Here is a 12,415-nt window from a genome sequence, read left to right as displayed (position 1 = left end):
ATGTGACCTACCAAATTAGACTAATTTACGGATTTGTAATACCATAAGCAACACGATGGGTGCCACATTTGGAGCAGGATATGTTTACCCTTCCGGAGCACCTGAGATCACCCCAAGTTTTTGGTGGGGTTCGTGTTGCTTAGTCTTTAGTTTTCTTTGTTGTGTCTTCTGTACTATTACTTGTATGTTTGTCTTTTTATTTTTTAGCCATGGTCGGCGTTGTCAGTTTATTTTCTATATGAGTTTGACTCTCCCTCTGGTATCTTTTGTCCCTCTTTTGAATTATGTTTTCGTATGATGTCCTTGTACCGATGATAAAATTTAGTAAATGTTTTGACTAGTTTGTGATATTGAAAACCCTGGTGTAATATTTTTTTCAGTAATACACGAATTTCTCTCGCTAAAATCTTAAACGATGTTACACACACGAGCGAATCTTACTAAGTTGAGATATAAGATAGTGACAAGGGAACGTCACAATCTAAAAATAGATAATTAAGGATAGAAAATGAAAAATCATCTCTTTTATCATAAATTTTGTTATTGAGTTTCCCGTTAATAGTATTGATATCAAGATTTAGGAAAGGGATGTGTCATTATTGGTATTATTATTATTGATATTAATTAGCTTTATTTAAAGTTAGTTCAACAGGATAAATTTCTTTAATAAACATACCGAAGTCCTCATTATTGATAGCCAATATATCATCCAAATATCTAAAAGTATTTTTATTTTTTTTATCATATTCTTAGCATTGATATGATAGCTTTTGCATATGTGTAATGAACGGAAGTACACAAGCCATAATTTCCCACCCGGGCTGATAACCCATATCAGGGGCATCTCGTGCACAAAACCCATAATAGTGCCTCTCGTGCAAGTTAATTCCGGTATTTCCGGTATCAGTTGCTTACTTTATGTGAACTTTTGTGGGAATAGTTTAGTACTTGCTAACAAATGCCATTGACAATTATGAATCATTTTATAGTACAACAAATATGGAGTAATAACGATCGTAAAACTCTTCCAAATTTTCATCGTTTCAAAATGACTCTATAGGAAAAATAGTAACATAACTAAATATGGAGGTAGTGATGTTATTGTTGGGCAATTATAAATAATTTGTTGGATTCATAATTTAACTTTTTTATAAAGTTTTTGACTGCTTTAGTTATTTTATTTGTTTTTTTGCCATACATAAAACAGTTGTCGGAAGTATATGATAAAGAGATTAATACATTGCCTTTTCCATATCGGCCCGGGTATCATTCCTCGACCCATATCAGCACCTCGGCTACGTCTCGGGCTGATATTGCGGTCTCGCGATGATACCCGGGCCGATATGGAAAAGGCCATGTAATAATCTATGTATCATATGCTGATTCGATGGGTCTTTGCTGATTTTAGTCATAAATTGTAACTCATAACAATACAGAAACAGGCGAGTCCCCATTGTAATTCTGATAACTTGACGATATGCGGAATCTCCAAAACGAACAAAAAAATGTTATCTAAAAAAAATTCAATGGCAGTTACAGTATCAAAGCATTGTGAAAGCAAACTTTTAGAAATTTTGGTCATCAATGCTCTTCAACTTCGAACTTTATTTTGCCTTTTTAATTTTTTTTTTGGATTAGATCGTACTTGATGAGTCTTTTGAAGACGTAACGCACGTCTGGCGTAAATACAAAATTTAATCCTGGTATCCATGATGATTGTATATCCAAATGACATAGTTCTTTTGTTTGTTGTTACTAAAAGAGTTTGAACATATGTATTCGCATTCTGACTTTTGAAAAGCACATTTAATTAGGTGTTTGATTTTTTTCTTAATAAGAATATGAGGCAAAGTGGTATATAGGGTACAAAACTGTTTTTTTTGTACACCTGCGATTGATTGATTGTTTTTGCTTTACGCCGCATTAGCACAAAAAGGCTAAATCGCGGCGATTTACACCTGAGATGAACAATTTATTATTAGGATTTTGATTGTACCAAGTGTACAAGTAAGTAGAATAGACAATTAAGTAGTGTGACAATTCTATGAAGACTTCTAGATTTAGTACATGGGACGGCTTTCAAAAGAAAAAAATTGAAGAACACAGAAACGGGCACAAAAAAGAAAAAAAGGAAAAGAAGAAAACCTGAAATCATGGTAGGTTTTTTTTTTTTTTTAGTATACTTCTGTTTGAAGTGGCAGGAGCATATAGTGCTACCTATCTTTTGTGACTTCACCATTCCCAAACAAAACAATTGTCTTGACTTTGTTTTGCATTATCAAACATAAATGAACGTATAAAGAGTCATGCTTATATACAAGCTGAAGACAGATACTATTTTTGTGTGTTGCAGTACAAATTATCAGAGTTTACCTTTAATTTAAAATCCACATTTTAACCAGAGCAGTACATGTGAGCTTAAGGGTCCTCATATTTCCATGAGAAGAGAAACCCCCATTGAAAATACAAACTTAGTTTTATTGATAGAGTCATGCCCAAAAAAGTAATGTGTATTTTGGCCCCCAAAACGGTAAATGCGTCAGAAATGGGTCAGTTGATGATAAATCGCAAAATGTTTCAAGTATACCCATTTGCTGCGATTTAATAACACTGTTTAAAGCCTCTAAGCCTTAGAGAAAAACAGAGAAGTAATTTTGTTTTCAAGGATAAAAAACCCTTCCAAGTCAAACTGTCTACTTTGACAGGAAATGAAAAGTCTAGAAAAGAGATCGCAATCACTTTTCATGTTCTTCAGCTTTGGCTTTTGACATAGACATTTCCAGTTTCATTTTACGGCTACAATAGGAAATTGTTTTTTTTATCTGGTTATAAAAAGCAGATTTTCCTTCGTGTTGCATTTACTTTTAAAGATCTTCGAATTGTTCGGACCTAACATCTTGGAGTTGATATACATATCTCACCTGCCTCCGAGTCAATAATTTCTTTAAAACAATCATTTTTGTACAAATCTTACGACTGTTCTAGAAAGAAGTAAAATCAGAAGATGGATTTTAAATTTCGGTCATCACTTTAGAAAGCCTTTGACTCTTTTCAGAAAAATCCTTTTGTGTTTTCGTAGAGTCTTCATGATGTCGCCCATATGTTTTAGAATTACTAAAACCACTATTTCGTTCAAATTCATCTACCAGTCTACTGACATCCATCCATCCATCCATCCATCGTCTCAAGGGGATCTTCGGTGGCACCAACATCGCCCTTCACAATTGCATTATTCTGTGTTTGTGCCTGATCAATTGTGATATTAGAAAAACATACTTGCTGGTCTTACTTGCAGTGAAATTACCATTGGAACATTGTTGGTGATGCTCGTTAAGGGAAGTCATATCTCGGAGATGGATCCTTTACCGTCGAACATAATTTTCATGATCTAGCCAAAAAAAAATACGGTATCATGCTTGATATGGACTGTTTGTGATGTACGATATCTGACTCATAAAATCGGGGTACGCCGAAAGAACAAAATTTCTTAATTCATAATTGAACAATAGATATTTAACTGTGGTCGAGATGACTCTCTTTCCTTGCACCAGTCTATCAAATAATCGAACTACACAGAGTCATGAGATATATTTTCTTCGTTTAGACATTAATGGTTCAAGCAAAACTCACGCAGTTATCTGATTCGCATGTCTAGACCTAGGTTCATTTGAATATATATGAAAATAATATGACGTTCTATGTGTTTCAATGTCGGCTTCAGTGAGGGCACAAGTCCATCCACTTTCAGGCAATATCTCTCCGTGAATTTTAAAACAAGCCACTTTAATGTACTTTCCACCAAACAACGATAAACTTGTCTTCTCCGTACAAATCTGGCCATTCATACTGAACTTACTTACCCAATACAAAAAGTGGTTGATCTGCAGCTATAATTGATGTTTGGCCGGGATTTTGAAAGTTTAACCACTTTTTTCACCTATCCATCGTATAGTTGATCAATTCAACTGAATGGGCGTGTTTTCAAACAGTGGCATCATAAAGTTACAGTTATTTGAATAGAAGAGTATATTTTTTAGAGGAATGAAATGACGACCAAGACATGTTTACGAAATTCAAATCCTCCCCTGTTACATAAACTATGATTTACATCAGTGTGCCCTGGTAGTGGGTGCAAATCGCTTTGTATCTCTATGAATAGTTTGCGCATGTGTAAAATTGATAAACGCATTTGTTTCATAACCTTAAATAATTTTATCAAGCCAATTCATAATTTCATTCAAAATCCAAAAGCACCAAGTAAATAGTAAATAGTTCAAATGTTTATGTGTGAGTTTTGTCACATTTTCGCGCATACGCAAAGCATGAAGAGTCAAATATTTATTTCTATTAAATACGTCAAATCCAAAGAATGTCGTCACCAAACCATTTAATATTTTTTCACTAAAAGAAGGTCAAGGAACAAGTTTTTGTAGAAAAAATAGTATTATTGAACTTGAAAAATCAGCTAATTTTTGAAAAAGGCCGTGGCCATCTTGAAAAAAATGCTTTTTTTTCATGGCCAGCAGGTTTTTTAAAAAAAAGTATATAATAATGATGCTTCGTGCTAATTTTCATGCTTTTATCATCATTTGCACAATTCCCTCGATTTTGCTTGCTAATATCTTCCACTACAATTCATTAACAAAAATAAGAACGGAAAATAGTTCTGATATTATTTATTTACGACACACTCTCAATATCATCGCTTTGGTTTTGAAGATGTTATGATTCAAGTCATGACATATGATGTATAAGAAGAAATTGAGGTTTGTAATATGATATTCGGTACTGTTTGCTCATTGTACCAGGTCGTATTTCAAATTTGTAACCATGTAACGTTGAATTGTTTCAAAATGTTAACTAGTTAAGTCTCTTCATTCTCATAAATAGACAGACATGCAATGTTGAATAGTAATTGTCAAGTTTTGACGTGTACCCTCGATCATAGTTTGACCTTTGTTGTCAATACAAATTATTCATAAAAGATGCATCATTATTTGGCAGGTCGCTGCAATTATATAAGTCAGTTATCTATTTATATTTATTTTGTTCATATATATAAAAGAAAGATAAACGTAAGTTTCTTTTTGAGACAATCCCTTTCATGAAAAAAATAGCAAGATGAGCTGGAATAGATCAATGTTAAAGTTTTTTGAAACGAGTTTCTTGGATGTATAATGGTATGGAAATTAAGGAACCTAGGCCTGTAATATACTAAACTAAGTCTTCTATGCACGTCTTTTCACAATTATTACGAATCCGTAACATATAATCGTTTTTTATTCAGTGTAAACTTTTGGGTTTAATTGCCGAGATTTACAGAATGTGACATCAATAGACAATCAATACTGACTCGTGAAGCACGTACACAATACGTAAGATGATAGACATGCAATAGCGATGTTGTCTCTTAAAGATATTTTGCATGCGTATTTATTTGTTTACTAACACTTGTCTTGACAGTTAACTGTTTTGGTGTATTAAATTGTTTCTTTTCACAAACATTAAACACTAATTACATTCAAGTGCACGTGTGTTGACATTCTTTTAACATGTTTAATTAGGGTTTTTCCTATAGATGCATTTGATCTATCAAGAGGTACCGTGGTTAAAATCACTACACACGGAACAACTATCGACGATTAAGGGTATAGGTAGACTATAAAAACAGCACATGTTAAAAGATTTTAATAAAACGAAGGAATTTTTACAAGAACGTTCTTGAACGTTGTTGAAATACTCAACTTTTTAAAAATGAATATGTGTAAAAATTGGTGCAATATTCTTTATCAGAAACGCTCAATACCAAAAGTTTGTTATTTCAAATTATAAGAAAGATGACAGTATATAACAAACGCAAAAAAGGAACATCTGAACCTTCTGCGGACAGCCTTGTTTAAATAAGTTGCAACCCTTGATCTAGGTCAATAACATAAAGAATGAATAGTATTCGCAACTTATAAAAATAATTCTGTCGAAGCCTTTTATAAAAACTACTGCGGACGGAAGGCACTGGCAAATACCATTTTATTAGCTGAATTATCAGCTCAACGGTTGTAAATCAATGTCAACCAATCCAGTTAACTGTATGAACAGTTTTTGTTTGGTCTGCAATTACTTTCAAGAAGGCTTAACAATAGAAACCTAAGTAGCATTTTTAGCGGAATTCGTACGGACTATTTTTCTGTTTTGTGAAAGTTGTTAAATGATTAAAACAACTCTTTACATTTATATAAGCTGGTATGATTTCATACGTATAAATATTTACGCACAAACACATGTGACCTCCTACACTGGGAGAGTTTATTTCCGATACAAATATCTACACAAACGCTAGTTACAATAATATACATACATCTAATTTCATGATGAGACGATTCATCTTACTTTATGTTTGTTTGTTTATGGGAAGAAACTGCTTAACATTTGCATTATCTGGTAAGGATGTTTTCATTACTATCTTCAGGAACATGATTGAAACGCAGAATAATTTTTGAAAGTATGATGTTTATTTAATTGCTTCGAAATATTTTAGAATATTGCTATTCCGGAAAATCTGTGTTCACTTCGCGTTTTTTATGGATTAGTGTTAAGAATTTTAAATGCAAAAAAAAAAAAAATTCATTTGCTATTGTTTATTACCCATCTTATGGTGTTTGTATATCTCAACTTGTACGATTCGCTCGTGTATGTAACAGGTTATTAGATTTTAGCGAAAATAAATCTATGTATTACTGAAAATTTCACATTCATCTCAAAAGACCTATAAACAGAAGCTGGAAGAGTATTAGATAAGGACTAAAATAAACTAAAAATATTGATAGGTCATGGTCAAAGATATTTGATTTATAAAATATGGCGGGAAAAGGCTGACTCGGACTTTTACCTTATATGTGCATTGCTATTATGTGGGTCTCAAATCAAAAGAAAGACAATCAAGAATCTGCTTAAATTTTGTCAAATGACTTTTTATGACTTATTAAGTCTTACAATGTATGTTAAAAGATAAATAGGTGTTATGGGGCAAACTGTTTTACCTTGTATCGTATTGGAAAACACTGGGAAGTCCGAACATTTGACAATTATTTTAAAACCCCACCTTATAAAGAAGGGATAAAGTTACGATATTGTTGTCAGGTAATCAAAGACTGCATATCTTGGCTTTAGTGTTTATTCACTTATGGGTCTTGCATTGGAAATAAATAGTCTTCAAAGGTAACATGATTATAATTCAGTACGTCAGACGCGCGTTTCGTCTACATGAGACTCATCAGTGACGCTCATATCAAAATATTTATAAAGCTAAACAATTACAAAGTTGAAGAGCTTTGAGGATCTGAATTCCAAAAAGTTGTGCCAAAAATGGATAAGAAACATTTGTTCTAACAACAGTTGTTGGCCTGATACGGGTTATTTTCCTCTCATATATTTTTTGATGGTATGATACTAAACCTCTAACGGTATTGATTGTGCTTGATATTCATATGGTGAAGACATTATCTGTAAATCAGTTTGATTGAGGTCTGAAGCTGGCATGTCAGTAACTGCTAGTATTCCTTTGTTAAATTATGTTCATTGTCATTTTGTTTAGTTTCTTTTGTTACTTCTTCTGATATCAGACTCGGACTTCTTTTAAACATAATTACTGTGCGTATTGCTGTGTATTTTTTTTTTCTACATTACTAGAAATGTATTTGACAACAAACCAATTTTTAACCCCGACGCATTTTTGCGCCTGTCCAATGTCGGGAGTCCTTGGCCTTTGTTTGTCTTATATGTTTTTAATTTTAGTTTCTTTTATATATTTCGGAGTTGAGTATGACGTCCATCCATTATCACTGAACTGGTGCACATTTTTGTTTGGAGCCTGTTGAAGAACGCCTCTGGGTTCAGGATTTTCCAGCTGTATTGAAGACCTATTGGTGGTTTTTTCCGCTCTTTGGTCGGGTTGTTGTCTCTTTGACACGTTCCCTATTTCCATTCTCAATTTTAGTGTTTCGTTAACTGTTATTTGTCTATTTGTTGTGCCTTCCTTTCACCTGAGTGATGGCATTTTGGCTGCATAATACTTATATTAAAACGAAATTCATACAGGACAGAAGAGTAAATAAAGGCAACAGTAGTATACCGATGTTCAAAATTCATAAATCGATAGAGAAAAAACAAATCTGGGTTACAAACTAAAACTGAGGGAAACTTATCAAATATAAGAGAACTACGACACAACAGAGACACAACACCGAAATGTAACACACGCAGATACGAACTATAATGTAACAATGGCCATTTTCCTGACTTGGTACAGGGCATTTTATGAAAAAATTGTGTGTTGAACCTGGCTTTGTGGCATGCCAAACCTCCCGCTTTAATGACAGTGTTAATTATAAAATTAAAATGACAACATTACACGACAGGGTTACAATAAGCAGGCAATGATACTACCTAGTTCTCTCTATTTTCACTTTCAGATATACTTATGATGTTATGTACCTCTATAAACCACTTTTTATTGTGCGATTTCATCTCATGCATTGTAGTGAACTCAATTAAAGCTTCTACTGAAACAAGAAGATGTATTTCACATTTTTAGCTTTTTCCTAATTTTTCCGATATAAATATACCATCTCATTAACAGTGATATTCTCCATAAACAGAAACCACTGAAGTTGGGTTATGGTGAAGTGTGAGTGAGATCGGAACTGCAAGGTTTCGTTTTACGGAACACCCGCAAATAGTTTGACCGATATGATTTGTCTTTGTTTAAAAATACAGGTGACATATTTTTGCAGTTTGTAGATACCAGAGTAGTCGTCTGATTTGTGTTTTAAAGTGCAAAATGTATTTACTATCAACTTTCTGGTATCTTTTATCCGGAATAACCAATCACCTCATATTTAGTTGTACTGAAAGCTAAGGTAATATTATCATACTTATAAATCATATAAGGAATTTTCGTCCATAGCAAAGTTTATCTTACGAGAGTTTTATCTTACATGAACCAAAAGATATAAAAATTCTTTAAATGAATTTAGATATTGATACAAAATCAGTCACTTCTACGGCAGAAATATGTTCAAGATATTCGACAATCCAAAGTAATACAAATACAATAAGTACCAACATGGCATCAACGACAAACATATCAGGTACTATGTATACAACCAAAAGAAGAGACCGATTTAATGAGCAGCAACTCCTCTGAAACCGTACAAATTCGGGAATATTTTGGATATGAAGTAAAAGTAAAGTGTTTTGTACGTCCTACAATTGAAACAATCTTTTTTTCACAGTAAAGTAATATATTTGAGAAAATATCCAAACTCGGAGACCGTAATCGATCTATGTCTTATAAGTTTTCGCGTATACTCTGTCGACGTACTGTCTGTAAAGGTAAACCTTATATATGAATAATTTCAGACAATGGTGTAGATTAAAAATAACACCATTACATGCCCTTTTGTTGTCTACATAATTAATATCACCAATAATTAACAAGTTCCTGGTCGAATACGATACCGATTCCAATAGTGTTACAAAATTACATGATCCCTGTTGCATTACCTGTACATTCGGCCTCTGTCCGACCAAACGATGTAGTCAGGATTTGCTATAAACAAGGGTAATAAACACACTTGAAATTCTTCATTATACTGGTAATAACTGTGCACCTAAACACAATCAGCAAAACTTTACCAAATGACAATACGAATTCTAAAAATTCAGGCTAAAAATAAGGCGTAGCTACTTTTAATTCAGTCTAGTGAAAAAAAATTAAATGATTGGATTAAACATTTTCACATAAATTGGGTAAATCCCACACTAAGGATTACTACTTTGTAAACATAAAAAAATAAGGAATTATTATTCAACATACATGTAATTTGGATGATAAGCATATAGAAGAGGGACGAAATATAGTTGTAGAGCTAAACAAAGCATATAGTTGTGGAGCTCCACAAAGCATATAATTGTAGAGCTCCAAAAAGAATATAATTGAAGAGCTCCACAAAGCATATAATTGTAGAGCTCAACAAAGCATATAGTTGTAGAGCTCCACGCAGGATGTTTATATACTCTTATTTAAACAGTTTTAATTTTTGAATACTAGAAATTACATTAATGTTGCTGTCTCTAAAATGCTGAGTAAAATAGAAGCAAATCATAACATGTTATTTAAAAAAGACGAATGATATCCGCCATGTTTTTCTTTATTCATTGGAGGAATTTGCATCATAATTCAAAATTCACATGTGGCAGACATTGTTTTCACTTATGTCAGTCCTTAAAGGGGGTAGACCTTGGTTCAGGGAGATAACTCTTTAAATCAGTTATGCGTTTGTAAAAGTCAAGTATCATCAATGTTTTTTTAAGCATTTACCTGAAACAGATTGGAAATAATCTATGTAACCTAGAAGCTTAGAATATATTTATGAAAATGGTTGACACAAACGTACTGATGATTTAAAGAGTTATTTACCTTAACCTAGGTCTACCTCCTTAACGTCTCTGATAAATTCGATCATGTCTAAAACTTATCACACTGAGTACTAAGTAATAACACAATAATGTAGTTTATAACATTGATATAAGGAATGTGTCAAAAAGATCACAACCCAACCAAATAGTAGAAAACAGCTCCAGTCCACCAATGGGTCTCCAACACAGCAAATCATACCTCTAAACAATGTAAAATAAGTAAACACACAGTTGTATACGCAGTTAAACTTCGTTTAAAAGTAGTTCGAGACCGATGTCAAAACAGGTAACAGAAGAAACTAAGTAAAATGAATATGACACATACATTAACAACAAAAATGTCGAAATTAAAACTGAGAATGGAAATATGTGTCAATGAGAAAACAACCCGACAAAAGAGAAAAATACAGCCAATCGGACTATAATTACCAGATACTGACATGCCAGCCCCTACCCTCGATTAAACTGAAAGATTATATCACACTAAATGCCTTTGTAGAATATAGTTAAAATATTGTAGATGCCATTACAAAATCTACCAGCACTATGCCAGATGAAAATGAAAATAAAGTAAACAAATGTATGTATATTATTTACTAATAAATATAAGCCTCAATACGAATAAACCACCACATCAGTAAATATTGCACGATATTATGCATTCTGTGAATAATTCAAAAGATCAGTCTCAGATTTTTAAAGAAATATCATCAATATTTTATAACCAAGCAAACATGAAACCATCCACCGCCAAATTGAAATTGCACCTACACTTATTTCAAGTCGAAAAAATACCCATGATGGAAAATTGAACAGCAATGATGAATATACACATGAAATACGAACACACAAATTCTTCATATTTAACAAAAATATGCTCTTTATTCAAACCTTTAATAAAATCGAGTATTCTATTGTAATTGAATATCATAAATAATTTATGACTAATTTCAGATCTTTGTCAAGGAGAAACACTGAATATAACCTGTCCGAACAACTTTGTTATATCGTTTGATGATGCAAACTTTGGTCGTGGACATTTAGACAGTGAACGATGTCCACAGTTCTGGGGCATAGAAATTACTCATTGTGACCACCATAAACATACTCTCAAAGTCTTAAATGATGAATGTCATGAACAACAAAAATGCTTTCTTCCAGTGGACAAAGCTATATTTGGAAATTCATGTCTCGGTGTTACAAAGTACCTTAATGTATCATATCACTGTAAAAGAAAAGTTTATCATGGTAAGACAAGATTTAAAAATATTTGTTTTCACATCAATTTTGCCATTATGTGAATGAGTAGTAATAACCTATAAGTACCTATATGTGAAATATCACTGTAAAGGAAATGTTAATCATGGTATGTAATGATTTATTTCAAAACATTTTTGATTTCGAAGTGAAAATTAGTGCTCTTCGGTGTTATTGTCTTTGTTGCTGATACAATTTTTTTGTAAATATTGTATTGTTTTTACAGCATCGTTGGTTTGAATATAATTACGTTACTGATCGTGACATACTAGTAATCATAATATTTCTCGATGGTGCTAATTTTTCATGCAAATACTATGCCCGATCATAAGATATCATATTTGGTCTAAATCAAACAGGTTCTGTTATCAAAATTTATTATAATTAATTTCATTATTTCCCGGTTGAATATAAAGTATATTTCCTTGTCTTCAATTGTTTTTAGCGATTTTAAATGAAGGAAGTCCTTGTGCAAAGCACATACTTACTCTTAACGTCCTTAATGTTAAATGTCATGAACGACACCATTGTATTCGTCCCATGGACAAATACACATTAGGAAATACATCACAAAGTACCATTTGATTGGGGACTTTCCTTTTTGAATTTTGCTTGGAGTTCAGTATTTTTGTGATTTTACTTTTTTTTTTTTTTTTATACTATCGAAAGCTATTCGTAACGC

General features: G+C 32.5%; 1 protein-coding gene across 4 annotated transcripts in view; it reads left to right on the top strand.

Annotated features, from left to right (window-relative positions):
• The first annotated feature begins 6,300 nt into the window (after positions 1–6,300).
• Positions 6,301–12,415, top strand: part of LOC139489254 (uncharacterized) — a 51,447-nt gene continuing 45,332 nt past the window's right edge. Inside the window, exons 1-2 of one of the 4 annotated variants that reach the window (XM_071275493.1) lie at positions 6,312–6,438; positions 11,431–11,724. In XM_071275493.1, coding sequence (XP_071131594.1) covers positions 6,366–6,438; positions 11,431–11,724 — 367 coding nt within the window. In that variant the 5' untranslated portion in view covers positions 6,312–6,365. Of the gene's footprint in view, positions 6,439–11,001; positions 11,057–11,430; positions 11,725–12,415 lie in introns of those variants that run through there. The other 3 variants (XM_071275496.1, XM_071275491.1, XM_071275494.1) reach the window with 3 other exon arrangements.

The sequence above is a fragment of the Mytilus edulis genome, chromosome 9, assembly GCF_963676685.1.
Source record: "Mytilus edulis chromosome 9, xbMytEdul2.2, whole genome shotgun sequence".
NCBI lineage: Eukaryota > Metazoa > Mollusca > Bivalvia > Mytilida > Mytilidae > Mytilus > Mytilus edulis.
Note: the sequence above shows the minus strand (reverse complement) of the source record. Positions and strands in the feature narration are given on the sequence as shown.